This window comes from Lycorma delicatula, chromosome 2 (genome assembly GCF_047948215.1).
Source record: "Lycorma delicatula isolate Av1 chromosome 2, ASM4794821v1, whole genome shotgun sequence".
Classification (NCBI taxonomy): domain Eukaryota; kingdom Metazoa; phylum Arthropoda; class Insecta; order Hemiptera; family Fulgoridae; genus Lycorma; species Lycorma delicatula.
The window spans coordinates 225,843,040-225,857,492 of NC_134456.1; the positions used below are offsets into that span (position 1 = coordinate 225,843,040).

The 14,453-nt window shown below is 30.2% G+C and overlaps 1 protein-coding gene across 2 annotated transcripts in view; it reads right to left on the bottom strand.

The window, feature by feature from the left end:
• Alh (coiled coil domain containing protein Alhambra) overlaps positions 1 to 14,453 on the bottom strand; it is a 116,164-nt gene that overhangs the window by 39,617 nt on the left and 62,094 nt on the right. The window contains exons 9-11 of one of the 2 annotated variants that reach the window (XM_075357289.1): positions 12,633 to 12,905; positions 8,934 to 9,068; positions 1,029 to 1,215 (exon numbers count right to left, since the gene is read on the bottom strand). In XM_075357289.1, coding sequence (XP_075213404.1) covers positions 1,029 to 1,215; positions 8,934 to 9,068; positions 12,633 to 12,905 — 595 coding nt within the window. The remainder of the gene's footprint in view (positions 1 to 1,028; positions 1,216 to 8,933; positions 9,069 to 12,632; positions 12,906 to 14,453) is intronic. The other variant, XM_075357290.1, reaches the window with a different exon arrangement.

A 14,453-nucleotide genomic window follows, 5' to 3' on the forward strand; every position in this document is an offset into this window, starting at 1 on the left:
AGGATGTCCTACTTTGAAAAATATGTAAACTTAGTAGTGTTAAAAAAGAACACACATTTTTTAATTATTAAAACCAGGTTAAATTATGAAATACTTTCTTTAAAATTTTACAAAACTTTCCTTATTTACAAATACATACAATACTCTTAATAATTAAACTGTCAACTCTTAACAGAATTCTCTTTTATTTTAACTTGAACAGGCTTAATTTTTAAAAATCTATTTCTACTTAATGAAAAACATTTTAACTACAGCATGTATATAAACCCTATAAAATATTCAGCTTTTTAAAACGGATATATTTCTGACATTCTAACTAGATAATTTTCATAATGTTGATTTCAATGAAAACAACATTATATCTGCACAAAATATTCTTTTTATAATTTTATTTTTATTAAATAAATTTTGATTAATTTTGTCACATCAACAAATTTGCTGCAACTCTGGTATAGAACAGAATGAACTGTTCTTTCTCCTCACTGTGAAATTTTTTACATTATATCCTGGCCATCATTAGTTGGATCTTCAAATTATTTCTATAATGTTTCATTGTATCTTATAACAAATTTATAAATTTATTTTATTTCTGCAATTCTTCTAAAATTTCTCTTTAAATTAAATGAAATATAATTGTTTTCACATACTTGACTTATCAGTTAAACCACATCATATTCTGAGTAAGAATAGCTAAATAAATGAAATTTATTTCTTTAGAATTTTATTAAACCATTAAATTCGAACATTTCTGAGTTTCTTGCATTTTTTTGGCAACTTCCTTGGGAGACTACAAAACAGAATGGAAGAAATAATTCTTATCTGAGAAAAGTAATGAGATTTATCTTAAATATTGATAAGATGACATACAGACCAAAAAAGAACACAGTTCTTTAACAAGATGAATATATCTATAACAAATAAATTAATGAAAATGCACATATAAAATATTAACATCTTTATTATTTTTCAAAAAAAAAATTAAAAAAAATTATTATAAAGCAAAAATTCTATTTAAAACAAATACTTACAGAAGCGATAACTCTACTGTGCAGCTGAGGACCAACAAGATTGTTATTTGATTGACTAGAGTCATTTGTGAATATACTATGCGCTTCAAGTTCTTGATTAAGTGTATCGGACATTTTCTGAGCCATAGTAGATGCTGGATTCAACTGATTTCCCAACATATGTGGTGCATTTATACCATTTTGGAATCTATAACATATTTTGAAAAATATATTACTTAACACCATTAACCCTACAATGTATGGATTCTTATTTTTTGCTGTAAAAATTAATTAGACCTGATTATTGACTAAAAATCATAAAATATAGTTCATCCATACTTTCCCCAATAAAACCCAAAAACAAGTTGTAGCCAAATGGATATGGCATGCATTACACATATCTTACGTAACACAATTTCATGCTAACTTTATGCTGACAGCTGCCCATTCAAATACAGATTTTCAGTCTTTTTTCAAGTGTAATTTAATATTCATAAATACATAATAATTACTATAAAAATGTTTTCTTACTGCAATTCTATTTCAGTTAAAAAGAGCCTACTTTACACCAATTATCAGTAATTTCATTTATTTATTCCTAAATACAATGAATAAATGTTAAACATAAAAAAAAACTAAAAAAATAATGTGTAGTTTTTTTATACTAATTTACATATATTTCACCGAGTGATATTTTATAAAACAGTTATTTTTATCATTAAAACACAAAAACATTGAATACTTTCAGCATTTGACTCTTGTTGAATGCCTTTACAGCCAGAAATTTTACATCTTTGTTTTTTCAATGTGTTCAAGCACTGGCTTGACAGAACTGACTACTGAGTCAGTACTGTCAAGGTGTATAACAACTGGAGTGTCTCTGCTTGTCTTCAACTTCTTTTTAGGTGATTCTTCTAGCACTAGAAGGTTGTCCTCTGGATCGTGTTTCCTTTCACCAACTTTGCACAGAACTTGAGCTAATTCGAATTTTAAGTTGAATAACTTCATAGGCTTATTTTCACTACTACTGAATCCCTTAGATGCCATAACCCTTCTGTAGAGAATCCAAACATTAATAATTGTTACATCCAGAAAATTGTAAAATAGTCGTAAGTACAATTTTCTCAATCTCATTATGACGTGACCTCATCCTATCAAACTATTCGTTTGATCTACCCTTCCCTTGTGTTTATTATATGTTGTACTAACATTAGGACAAAGAACTTTCTCATGAGTTTCAGTTTTTCTATTACACTGAAAAATTCCTTTTACTTGAGTGGTACTAGCAAATGATGATAGCATGGTAAGTCTTACTGTTTTCAAACCAGATTAGAGAGGTCAATTCCTTCAAACCTACCTACAAACTCAATACAACTACATTCAGGCATCTTCTTTAGTTTCATCTTCTAATGGCAGCTTATAATTTGTAATTCTATTGCACCGAACTGTTCCCAGAAGCAGGATACCTGTTTTTTCTAAATGTAGCATCAGTAATACAAAGTGTAATAATTGTTAAGATACATTTTATGATTTTTATTATCAGGTATTGGCCTAGCTAATCTGACAACTAAATTGCTACTGAGACCTAAGTCATGTTCATTTTCCATTCATCCTGACTCCCTAAAGGGGTCCACCTCAGCCAGGATGCCATTAGTGACATTCCTATAGATAAACTACTATTTAATGAACTCAAAACAAAACACATCTTACCAAGTTTTAAGTAGGACTGAAGGGACTTAACTAAACAAAGGAACTGAACTACCTACCTGCAGAAGGTAAAGTGAGTTCAACACAAAACATAAAAACATTACATGGAACAATAACAACAGTAACATTGAAACTAAACAAAACAAAGGATAAAAACATAATTTATAAAACAAACATCAACAAAAACATAATACAAGAGAAATCCAAGCAAAGCTCTAGATCTCCTCAGCAATACTTTCTTTTGCTAAGTACATTATGAAATGGAGAACCAACGCAGACCCAATAAGATCCAGCTGACAGATGATTTCCGTGCGCATTAACTTGTACTTCAAGCATTCATAAAGAACATGGTAGGCGTCATCTAATTGTCCAACTGAGGACACATCCCAGAATCTACCAGGCTGAATTTCTGCAGTGTGTCCCTAAAAGCACCATGGCCAGAAAGAAATTGCGTCACATATTTATTAGGATGTACTCAAGAGGTGTACTGCAAACCAATAATATTTGGAAATAGACCATGCTTATAACACCCACCCTCTGTTCCATCCCATCTGGCCTGCCACAAGGCATTGCTATGTTGTTCAATTTCTTGAACTTTATCAGAAATCAACTGACTGGATTTCTTAGCAACATTCCACTGCTGCTTCTCAGACGCAATCAAGTCTATTGGTTTCACAGCTGCAATCACCAAGATTGCCTCCTGTGAAATAGTATGCCAACCACCTGTTACCAATAACAATATTAGGCGTTGAGCCCTTAATAATATGTCTCAACAGCTTTTATACTTTAGCCTATCCACCCAGACATGTGCTGCATATAGCATAATAGCGTCACACTTGCCTTTATACAAGATGGTCATGGTCTTAAAATTAAGACCCCAATCAGGATTGAACTGAATGCTGAAGAAGGCACAACTGGCCTTCTTTGCAATGTATCAGAAGTGCTTCTTAAATTGCAGTTTATCAAGAAACACCCCAACATACTTTTGAACCTGAACATAATTTATACACTGGTCTGCCATCGAAACACGAACTTGCCGACTTGCTGCGGCATTTGAGTAGCATCATTGTGATCTTTTCCAGGCTAAACTCATCTTATGTTTATGACCCCACAGCTCAAGCATCCTGCAAGCATGAATGGCTAGGAGTTCAACCTTTCTTTGTGAGCATCCTTTGACCAGCAGGAGCCCATCGTCAGCATAAGCCACAATGTAACACCCAATGGGCAACCTCAGCCACAGGAGAGAATCAAACTCCACCACCCACAACAAAGGACCCAATGATAAGATTCATTGACTTCTGGGCCTGAATAGATCTCAAAACTGTAGACAAATCCTGAGACACCACTTAATACAAATAATTTATAGCCGTATTTATACCAATGAAACCACATGGTTTCATTGGTATAAATTGCTTCATGTGATGATGAGTTGATTAGTTGGAAACATTTGTTCATCAACAGATAATGAATGATTCCTCCATTGTTATTTTTGATAAATTTCTTTATCAAATTGTCAATAATAATTGGCTGCAGTTTACAATAATTTATCATGCTCTGGCTCATGTATAGGAATAAGGTTATTGTTATTTAGATGAAAGAAATGTCTAATGTTTTCAAAATAATTCACTGCTACATGGTTTCTTGCACCAATTAGAGGACGCCAGTACATTTTTAATACATGAGAAATTTGTAATAATATAAATTCCAAGGTATCTTTTGACATAATTATGTGTGATATTATATGATTTTCAGGTGTTATCTCAACACTATAGAATGTACTTTACTCAACAATGTGATCTATAATGTTGTTAGTAGAAAAATTGCTAAAAAAAAAACTCATATGGAGTTGAAAGTGACATTATTTCCCTTGACAATTCACCACTACCATTAAAATCTATGTTGTACCATTCAAGAGTTTTTTGTTCCCATACTACTGGGTTTTTGTTGGCTTACTAGCCTTTGCTGTGCAAGGTTTACTACATTCAATACTAGTACCTGGTTGATTTAAAAATATTTTTCGCAGTTGACATACCTGAATCAAAAGAGTTTGGCGGAACAGTGTTATTACTAACTTGACATTGAGTCAGGTGAAGTTTCCAGTTCTGGATCATTTGCATCATCTACTAAATTTAATTCATTAAATGATGCTTTATGATCAAATTCAGGGTTGTCAAATTCATTATCATCATCACAATTACTGCACTCACTACCACTTGGAATTTTGTAAATATAACCCCCCACCTCTAATCACTCAACTCTTCCGTCATTGTCAGTTACATACCCGTCTTCTATATTCATTATGATTGATTATAATTAATATATTCAAACAGAAAAACAAATTCAAACAAAAAAAAACTTATAAACAATGAACAAATGCACTGCAAAAAAGCAACATAACCTAGCAGTAAGCACCTATGAATTTATGCTGTAGTCAAATGGCTACAGATATATTTTATAACATTACAATTCTGGATATGAATATTCAAAAGAAAAATATTCTAAATAATCTAGAATTTTTTTGACACAATATTTTTTCCAAAGAGTAAACTGTCAGTTTTAAAAATAAATTTTTACATTGTATTTTGTCAGTTCACACTATTCAAACATAATCTGGTGTTTGAAGATTGAACTATATTATCTTATATGACAGAAAGAAGTAATAAATCCATGATGGAGACGACACAATTTAACCACACAATGTGGCATTTAATAAATGTAACGGCTACAACATGCATTATATGGTATAAAAACTGAATAATAATATAATTTCTTTTAACATACTAAAAAAATAGGATGTTCTCAATTCTGTAAATGGTTTTTTAAATGGGTGTTCAAATCTTAATTTTACCAAATCGAGCAATTTGGATGACTCTTTTTGTTTTATGTAGAAATTCATATGGTGACAAGACACATAAATTTTTTTCTTAGTAATCCTTGTTTAATACTATATTTTCAGAGTGAAATACATGAGCTTACTATGGTTTTTGTAGGATATATATCCTGATTTGATATTCAAAGAATTTTCACGCTGAAATTCAGGAAAATTTGTTGGTAAAGTTAGAGTAGAAAAAACCATATTCATATTTTAGAGAAGAATTGTATTCATGCTTGATAGCACTCACTTTACAGCATTTGATGCTGTAAAGTGAGTGAGTTCATTACATTCACTCAAATGCTGTAAACAGCATTTGAGTGAATGTAATGAAATAATGGAGAAGATACATCAAGCATGACTATTACACCAATCACAAACATCCTTTCCCAATCTACTAAAACAAAGAAAAAACCACCCAAGCCCTAAGGAAAATAAAAAGACAACACAATAAAAACTCACTGAAGTCAACAGAAGGACACAACAAAACAAGCTGATAGACTATCACAAAACCTTAAAAAAAACAATGAACCTCAAACCTATTACTGAAGAATGAAAACCATTATCTGGCCCATAACAATAAAGACAACGCAAAAATCCTGGCTAAATATTTAAACACTCTTAAATTGCAAAGAACCGACAGAACTCCTAAACTTGATACCAGCACTTCACAACAACATCAGAAAATACCCTCCAACAATAAAAGAAGCATTGGGTAAGATGAAGAATTACAAAAAGGCAGATCAGACCATTGTAGAAATCTGGAAATATGCAGGAAGATCAACAGCTTGTCAATATCTGGATCAAAGAAGAATTACCAAAACACTAGACGACAAACTTTACTCACCCGCTACACAAAAAAGCAATCAAACCAGACTCTAAAACTACACGGAATCTCACTCCTAGACACAACATACAAAATTCTTTTAAAAATCATCCTCAACAGGATCGGTTTACAACTCAAGAAAGAACTAGGAGAACACCATGGAGATTTCAGACCCTTGAGGAACTGTCCAGACCAAATCAGTCTGAACTTAATAATAGGATTACAACAGAGAAAAAAGCAAGTAATGGTGATGTTTGTAGACTTTAAGAAAACATAAAATTGCATCCACAGAGAATTCCTACTAAAAATTCAAGACATCAAATTAATAAACATGATAAAACTGACCCTCATAAACACTACATCAAAAATGATTTTCAAAGGTGAGCTTTTGTAACCATTGAGATCAAAACAAGTCTGTGCCAAGGTGATGGACTCTCACCATTACTATTCAACTGCACTGTGTAAATGGTAATGAAGATATAACTCAAAAAACATCCCCAAAAATAAAAATAGGTCAAAAATCAAAACAAACTACCTTGGATTCGCTGACAATTTAGCACTGTTAGTAAAAAAATCGATGAAGCTAAAACATTGAAATTAGAATTTCAAGACATGGCCAGTAAAATTAGCCTCAAAATATCATTCGAAAAGACAGAAATTATACTCCAAAAAACAACACAATTAAAAAAAGTAAACATAAACAGTCATCAATTCAAATAGTAACCAATTTAAATACCTCAAATAAATAATAACAAACCTAAACAAAAAAACCTCAATCCAAACTAGCTAAAGCACAAAACTTAACCTGGTAATACCTACAGTAAAAAATGTATTCAAAAACGAGATAAGAATCCACAAAATCGAAAGAATTGGAAGAACCTGCATCAGTAAAAAGTACCAGAAAGACGGGCAGTGGTAACTGTGTCCAACAAAGTCATGTACAAAGAATTAGAACCCATCACTGATACCATGTGTAAGAGAAGACAGGATTCTTTGGATATATCATGAGGATGCAAGGATTCAAGGAATCTCATGAAAGTTTCAAGAAAGGACTCCTGAAACAGCTGGTACAGTACTATCTCAAAATCGAAAAACACCGCTACAGGATTAGAGAAATATGAGAGGATCTGATGGAAATTGGCCTAACACCCGAAGGCACCAAAGACAGGATAAAATTAAACAAAAAAATCAGGACAAAAACACTAACAAGAAAGAAATTTACAACATGAAAATTTTCAACACCTGAAAGAGCACAGAGACTGGAACATATGAAACAGTATTGGAAGGACTGCAAGGCTTGAAAAGGCGCTTCAAAGAAACTTGGATAATGGATAATTGGACTAATTAAAATGATCCTAAGTGGTTATAAATGATGTTAAAAATGAACTACAAGTACTTCTAAGTTTTGTAATACTTAACATAATGTTTTATAGTTTACTCAAATATAAAAATACAATCCTAAATTAAAAATTAACATCTAAATGAATGAATCTTCACATATGATTGTTAACACACACATTGGATAAAATATTGATAGAGATTGTTATATATAAAGTCTGTTTGTTCTTGCATCATGCAAGAACCAACCGACTGATTGGTTTAAAATTTGCAAGCTACATTAGTGTTATCCCAGGAAAGATTTTAAGCCATAGACACAGTCCCTAGCCCTTTTGGAGATGAAGTTGTGAATTAAAAATATTAATTAAAGAAAAAAAAGAAGAGTAATCCTTTTTCATTATTATATTTCTGTCGCTATGGCAACAGAATTAAGTAATGAATTTTTTTCATTATCAAATGTGTGTGTACTTCATAAATAACGGTTAGTTATTTATCAGTATTATTCTCATGCAAGCATGAGGGTAATGAACATTGTGGGGTTTCAATGGGCAGAGCCCTTTGGCTAGATGGCAATGGCAAACAAAGCAAGCTCTGCAACGCTTTGTGGCCTAAGGGAGCCCCTGGGGTGACTCTGGGGTTCACTTAGAAATGTGATTGGAGGTAGATGTGATTGGGTTAGGGAAGCGAGATCCACCAACTAGTATAAAATAATTTTATCAAGATAATTTTATTTATTTTGTAAGTTAATTTTATTTAGTTAAGAGCTAAATAAGTTAGCAACTGTTATATTTCAAAAACAAGCAATTAAAACATATCACCATATACTGATCAATTTTCATTCCTGCTTCTTAAAATACCAAAAAAATTCTCAGTACTTTATACTGATGCACTTGTTTAGAATTGCTACAAAAATAGATAACTACACATTCACACACATTGATGACTTACCATTAAAGAAAGTTCTATCTGAACAATATCACTTCTTGTTTTTTAACTTCATTCAAGGCAAAAGGTCTTTAAAAATGTTATATTATTCTTTAAAATAACAGAGTAAACACTGATGCTAGCATGAAATACTAGTTGAGATATCTTTGCTGAGTTTGACTCAACAGTCTTCTACATTCTATTGTTATATAAAGTTTTATGAAAAATAATAAAAAAATTATAATTTAAACCAACTTACAACTTAATATCTTTAACATCTTTTTCTTCTTTAAGATTTTGATGTTTACGAGATTTATGATTGGAACGCTTTCCTCCATCAGGACTACTTGGTGGTGACTCTACTTTAACTACGGCTGAACTATGTGCAACCACACTTGAAAAACAAAATACACTTTCATTATTACATAACAGATTCAACCAAATTTACAAGTTACCTAAAACACTTCCTTCATAAATTAAACTTTTTCTATTTAAATGCAGTAACTGACGGAGAAAAAATTTTTAAATAAGTTTTTTAGTTATATCATATGCCAGTTAAGAGAAATGAATAACAATAATTAACTATAAGTAAATAATGAAAACTTTTTTTATTACATTAAACTTGTGGTAGTTAAGAAAGAGAGAAAAATGTGATAATCTTTCACATTTGTTCACTAAAAGAGAATGGCTTATTATATGCTTCCACGGTCAATTGTTCAGTCCACAATAGAGTGGGGTCAATTTACCAGATCAGTTTAAGCAAATAGGAGGCCTAGAATTTTGGCATAATAAGAAAATGTCAAAAGAACTAAACAAAGATTTGCATGTACCTAAAGCTGGCTAACCAACAGATCAGGTGTCTTGTCTTTTCAAGTGAACTAGTATGTAGGATTTAAATACTAGGCAAATCCTAGATTTAAACATTAGCAAAATGTAGCGATAAAATGCATATATATATTTTTTAAATGAAACATTTATCTACATTAGGAATTGAAGACAGTACTCATTTAACATTGGCAAACGTACTTATACAGTATCCTATAAAGTTTAAAAAGAACAAAACTTACTTCTTACGACTAATTCTTTTCTGAGCACATTTGCTTTTATAGATTTTAATAGTAAAGTTTGGATTTTATTTACTTTCCCAGGCAGTTAAAGTATCACTAGCTATAAGAAAAATCAAGAGAACTTTCATTGCACTGTATATTTAATTTTACCATATTCAAAGTATCAGTATATAATTTGCTTTATTAAATATAAATTATGAATGATCAGTTGTCTAAATGCCAAGCTAAATTATTTATATTCATGTATTTTATTTTCACTTCCTGACTTTAATAAAAATTAACTATGCTCAATACAAATAGTAGATTCAGTTTATAAATAAGCTTGTTTATACTAAATAATGATGTATGCATAGCATGATGTAAACAGTAAGCAGGTATGTCTCAGAGGGGATTCAGTATACTGAACTAATGCTATGATTCCTGTACTTAAAATACAATCTGCTGTGATTTTTACATTAAAAAGGATTTTCGGGAAGAAAAAATATGTAAAATATGAAAAAAGGTCAGTATTAGTTTTCTTCTAAAGGTAAATAAAAGTTTCTATTTCTTCGTATTCATTTAAAAAAAGTAAAATTATCTTTAATTTTGCATGTAAAACAAGAAATGAATTACGTTAAGAAAAAAGTAGACAATTATTACTCTCATTAAAATAAAGCTTATTTAAATAAGGTTATCCCCATAAAAATAAATAGCTTAATTATTATTACAAAAAAAATTCTCCTTAACAATATGCATATGTCAAAAAACAAAATGCATAAATTGTTTTAGTGTACTAAATCAATAATTTTGTGAATTTTTCCCAGTTCATATAGATTTTATTAAGTCCGTATGATTGAATAATTGTACAATTAGTTTATATTTTTGATTTAGTATCATTTTTTCTTAGTACTACTAATTTCAGTTTTGTACTGCCTAAAATAATGTTTTATAATCTAATCGAGATATAAAATACAATCTTAAATAACAAAAACTAACATGTTTCTTTCTTTCTTTTTCCTGTTTAGCCTCCGGTAACTACCGTTTAGATAATACTTCAGAGGATGAATGAGGATGATATGTATGAATGTAAATGAAGTGTAGTCTTGTACATTCTCAGTTCGACCATTCCTGAGATGTGTGGTTAATTGAAACCCAACCACCAAAGAACACCGGTATCCACGATCTAGTATTCAAATCCGTGTAAATATAACAGGCTTTACTAGGACTTGAACGCTGGAACTCTTGACTTCCAAATCAGCTGATTTGGGAAGACGCGTTCACCATTAGACCAACCCGGTGGTCCAAAAAAAAAAACAACTAACATCTAAATTAACTAATTAATCTTCACACATGATGGTCAACATAAATGCACATCAAAAGTGGTAAATTGTAATGACATTTGTATAAATATGATCAAAATACTGTGGATAAAATATAACAATAATTTTATTCATAATATAAATATTAATATCTATAAAAATTTTCATTACTGTTTCATATACTGAACATAATAAGGATTTTGTCCTGCATAAAATTTCAATAATAAAATGCTCTAAACCCACTAAGAAGTTCAGAAATATAAAATTATCTTTAGTTTCAAAGATATTGAGGTTTAATGCCAAGTATCTGATAAAAGTAAAGAATTATTTTTAAAATAAGTGAAAATTTAAAAAAAATGATAATATGTAAAAATGGACAAAAAGCAACAGTGAATCGCTTTATTTTTTAACTAATAAATATACAAGTTACATGTTTCATTGCATAAAACATGTTAAGATTAATTCAGATGTACTAAAAAATGACAACCAAATTTCTTCATTTAAAAAAATTACACCTGTGTCCATAAGAAAACAGTCATACTTAGGGAATACATCTAAAAGTCACAATAAATATTTTATAAAAATTTAAGAAAAAGATTCACTTACGTACAAGCTCTTTTTTTAAATTAACTGATATAAATAGAATTAATAAAAACTGAAAAAAATCCTACTCGACTTGATGGTTAAAGAGAAAAAATGAAAAACTGCTGTTAAACTTTTACCAAAATCATCATTAAATATCATTTAAACACAAAGCATTACTTCAACATACCTTATTTCAAGATACTGTACAAAATGATCTGGATTCTTTGTAAAATGATGTGATAAAACAATCAAAACCGATTTAATTAATAGTTTCCCTGCGATCTTAATGTTTAAATAAATTTAAAAAATCAACTGAGAAATATTCCTGCTTACTAGGAACAATTTGGATTCTATAAGTGGCATCACTTTTAGATTCTGTACACATATCATTGTATAAACAATGATCACTTTGAAAATAGTCTTTAGGATACACCTAGATAATTTTTTGTGTATAAATTTTCATAATGATGTTTGATAATTCTAAAACAATAATTTTTCATTTTCCCTCTTTAGTTTCCAATTAAACTAGAATATGTTTAGTTTTTATCGTCCTCATTTACATTAATTTACTAAATTAGATTCTCCACAAAATTTATTAGCTATCTAATAAAGTTTAAGAGAGAGTATTTTTTTTCGACTGAATTTTATAATATATCTTGAACTTTTATTGAGGCTTCATGACCTTTTTAAAATTCAAATCAAATTACCTTAAAATTATAATTTTACTCTTACTTACAACCCAGAAATTCAGTATGAACTATTTTCTATTCAAAGCATTAATTTGGGGGAAATATTTTTTACGGTTATAACTGTGAAACAAATTACTCATGCTTATAGGAACAATCTTTTTTTTTAATCTGTCCTATTATTAAATGTATTTCTAAGTACGTTTATTTTCTCATGTAACACTCCATACATATACTTTAGCGCAAAAAAATCCATGCAAATAATTAAGATTAATTAAGTTATAAGAGTTGTTAGTGTATTATCTATTCATCAATCAACAACCTGGCTGGTGCAGCAGAAGGCTGGCTAACAACAGTGCTAGCACTGGTCACTGCAGTTGTAGATGTGACCACAGATGCTGTCACAGATGTAACTGTGACAGCAGGAGGTGGTGGTGGTGGTGGTGGTGGTGGTGGTGGCGGTGGTGGTGTTGTAGACTGACTGGATCGTCCTCCTCTCTTAGAACCTACATTTGCTGACAAATTTCCTGCTCCCACTCCTCCACCACGTTTCTTATTTCTCCCCGATTTGTCTGCTTTCTCCGTAGACTGGGATCTATCAAGTTTTAATTTTTATTTTTTTTTATTAAATTTAATATAAGGATATACTTTTACATATTTTACTATTCATTAACATTAGTTAATGTAGTTATTAATAACTGAATAAAATTTGCAGTAATGAATATATTATGAAAATTAATTTGTTTTTTTTTTTTTTCATTTTAAATAGCACAGGCTGCTGTGGTCATTAAATAAAAACAAACAACACCATGGAGAGAAATAACACCCAGTGTTGTTAAATTTCAGTGACCTACAGGAAATTGTTTATTAGAAAAAAAAACCTTGGCAATAAACATCATAATGCTTATGCCAAACCTAATTTCAATGATGCTATGCTTCAAAATATTACACTGATATAATAAATAGCAATAAAAATTTAATTAAATTCATTATTAAAGGAGAAAGAACACTTTGGTCTTATAAGAAAAGCCACTTTGGCCTTCAGAATAGTCCTAGGAGGCACCTTAAGAAGCATTAAACTACCTACATAAAATTATTAATCTGAGGAAAGCATTTAATAGGATAGGATGAAACAAGATATTAAAAACATTAAGCAAAATTGCAGTGAATACAGAGAAAGAAGATATATACACAATCTGTATAAGAATTGGTATGAGACAACAATATAGTGTATCTGTTGCTTTTCAACTTAAAGGCAATGCAGGAAGTCAAGAAAAATTTTGAGGGTGAAGTAGTCATCCAAGGAGAAAAAATAAAAATATTAAAACTTACAGACAAATTTTTTTGACAGAGAACAAAGATCAGTAACAAGAAATACTGAATGGCATGTTTTATTGCTAGGAAAAAATGAGTTTGAAAATAAGTAAAAATATAATAAAGGTCATAAAATGGAAAGTAAAGAATACATGGTGGATTAATTATTAACACTTTCAGCCTCATGTGTAACAATTTGATACACAGTTAATTATGAGCTCAGCCCTGTGCGTATCAAATTGATACACCAAAAAACCCGGTTAAAAAATTTGTAAATATACCCGCCCAGCCAAAGGGTTACTTTTGCATAGACTCATTAGTCTGATAGCCTAAAAGTGTTTTAAAACAGTGTGTATATTCTCATTTTTGATGCCTTTTTTCAAGTGTGAATCAATAAGATAAATGTGGGCCATGAATATGTTATTAGTTTATTTTTTTCACACCGGCCCATGCAAATCAATATGAAACACAATTTCATGTTTTATCTAGCGTGCATCATTTTGATGCACAAGGAAGAAAAACAAAAAATTTCTTTATTTTTAATTATTGTGTCGCATCTAATCCTGATACTGCAATTTGACATTAGGTTAGGTTTGATTACATTAAAAATAATTTTAAAAAATCAGCAATGGGAACCTATTAGGAAACAGCAGCATATTTTTTTAGGCCTAAATAAATACTCAGAAAATACCATCAATATTTATTGTACATTTTTATGTAGATTATTGTTTACTTTTTTACACATTATGTTTCTTGAAAAAACAGTGCATACACATGTACTTGAACTATGGACAACCAATGCACGTTATTCTTATTTGACAGTATTTTT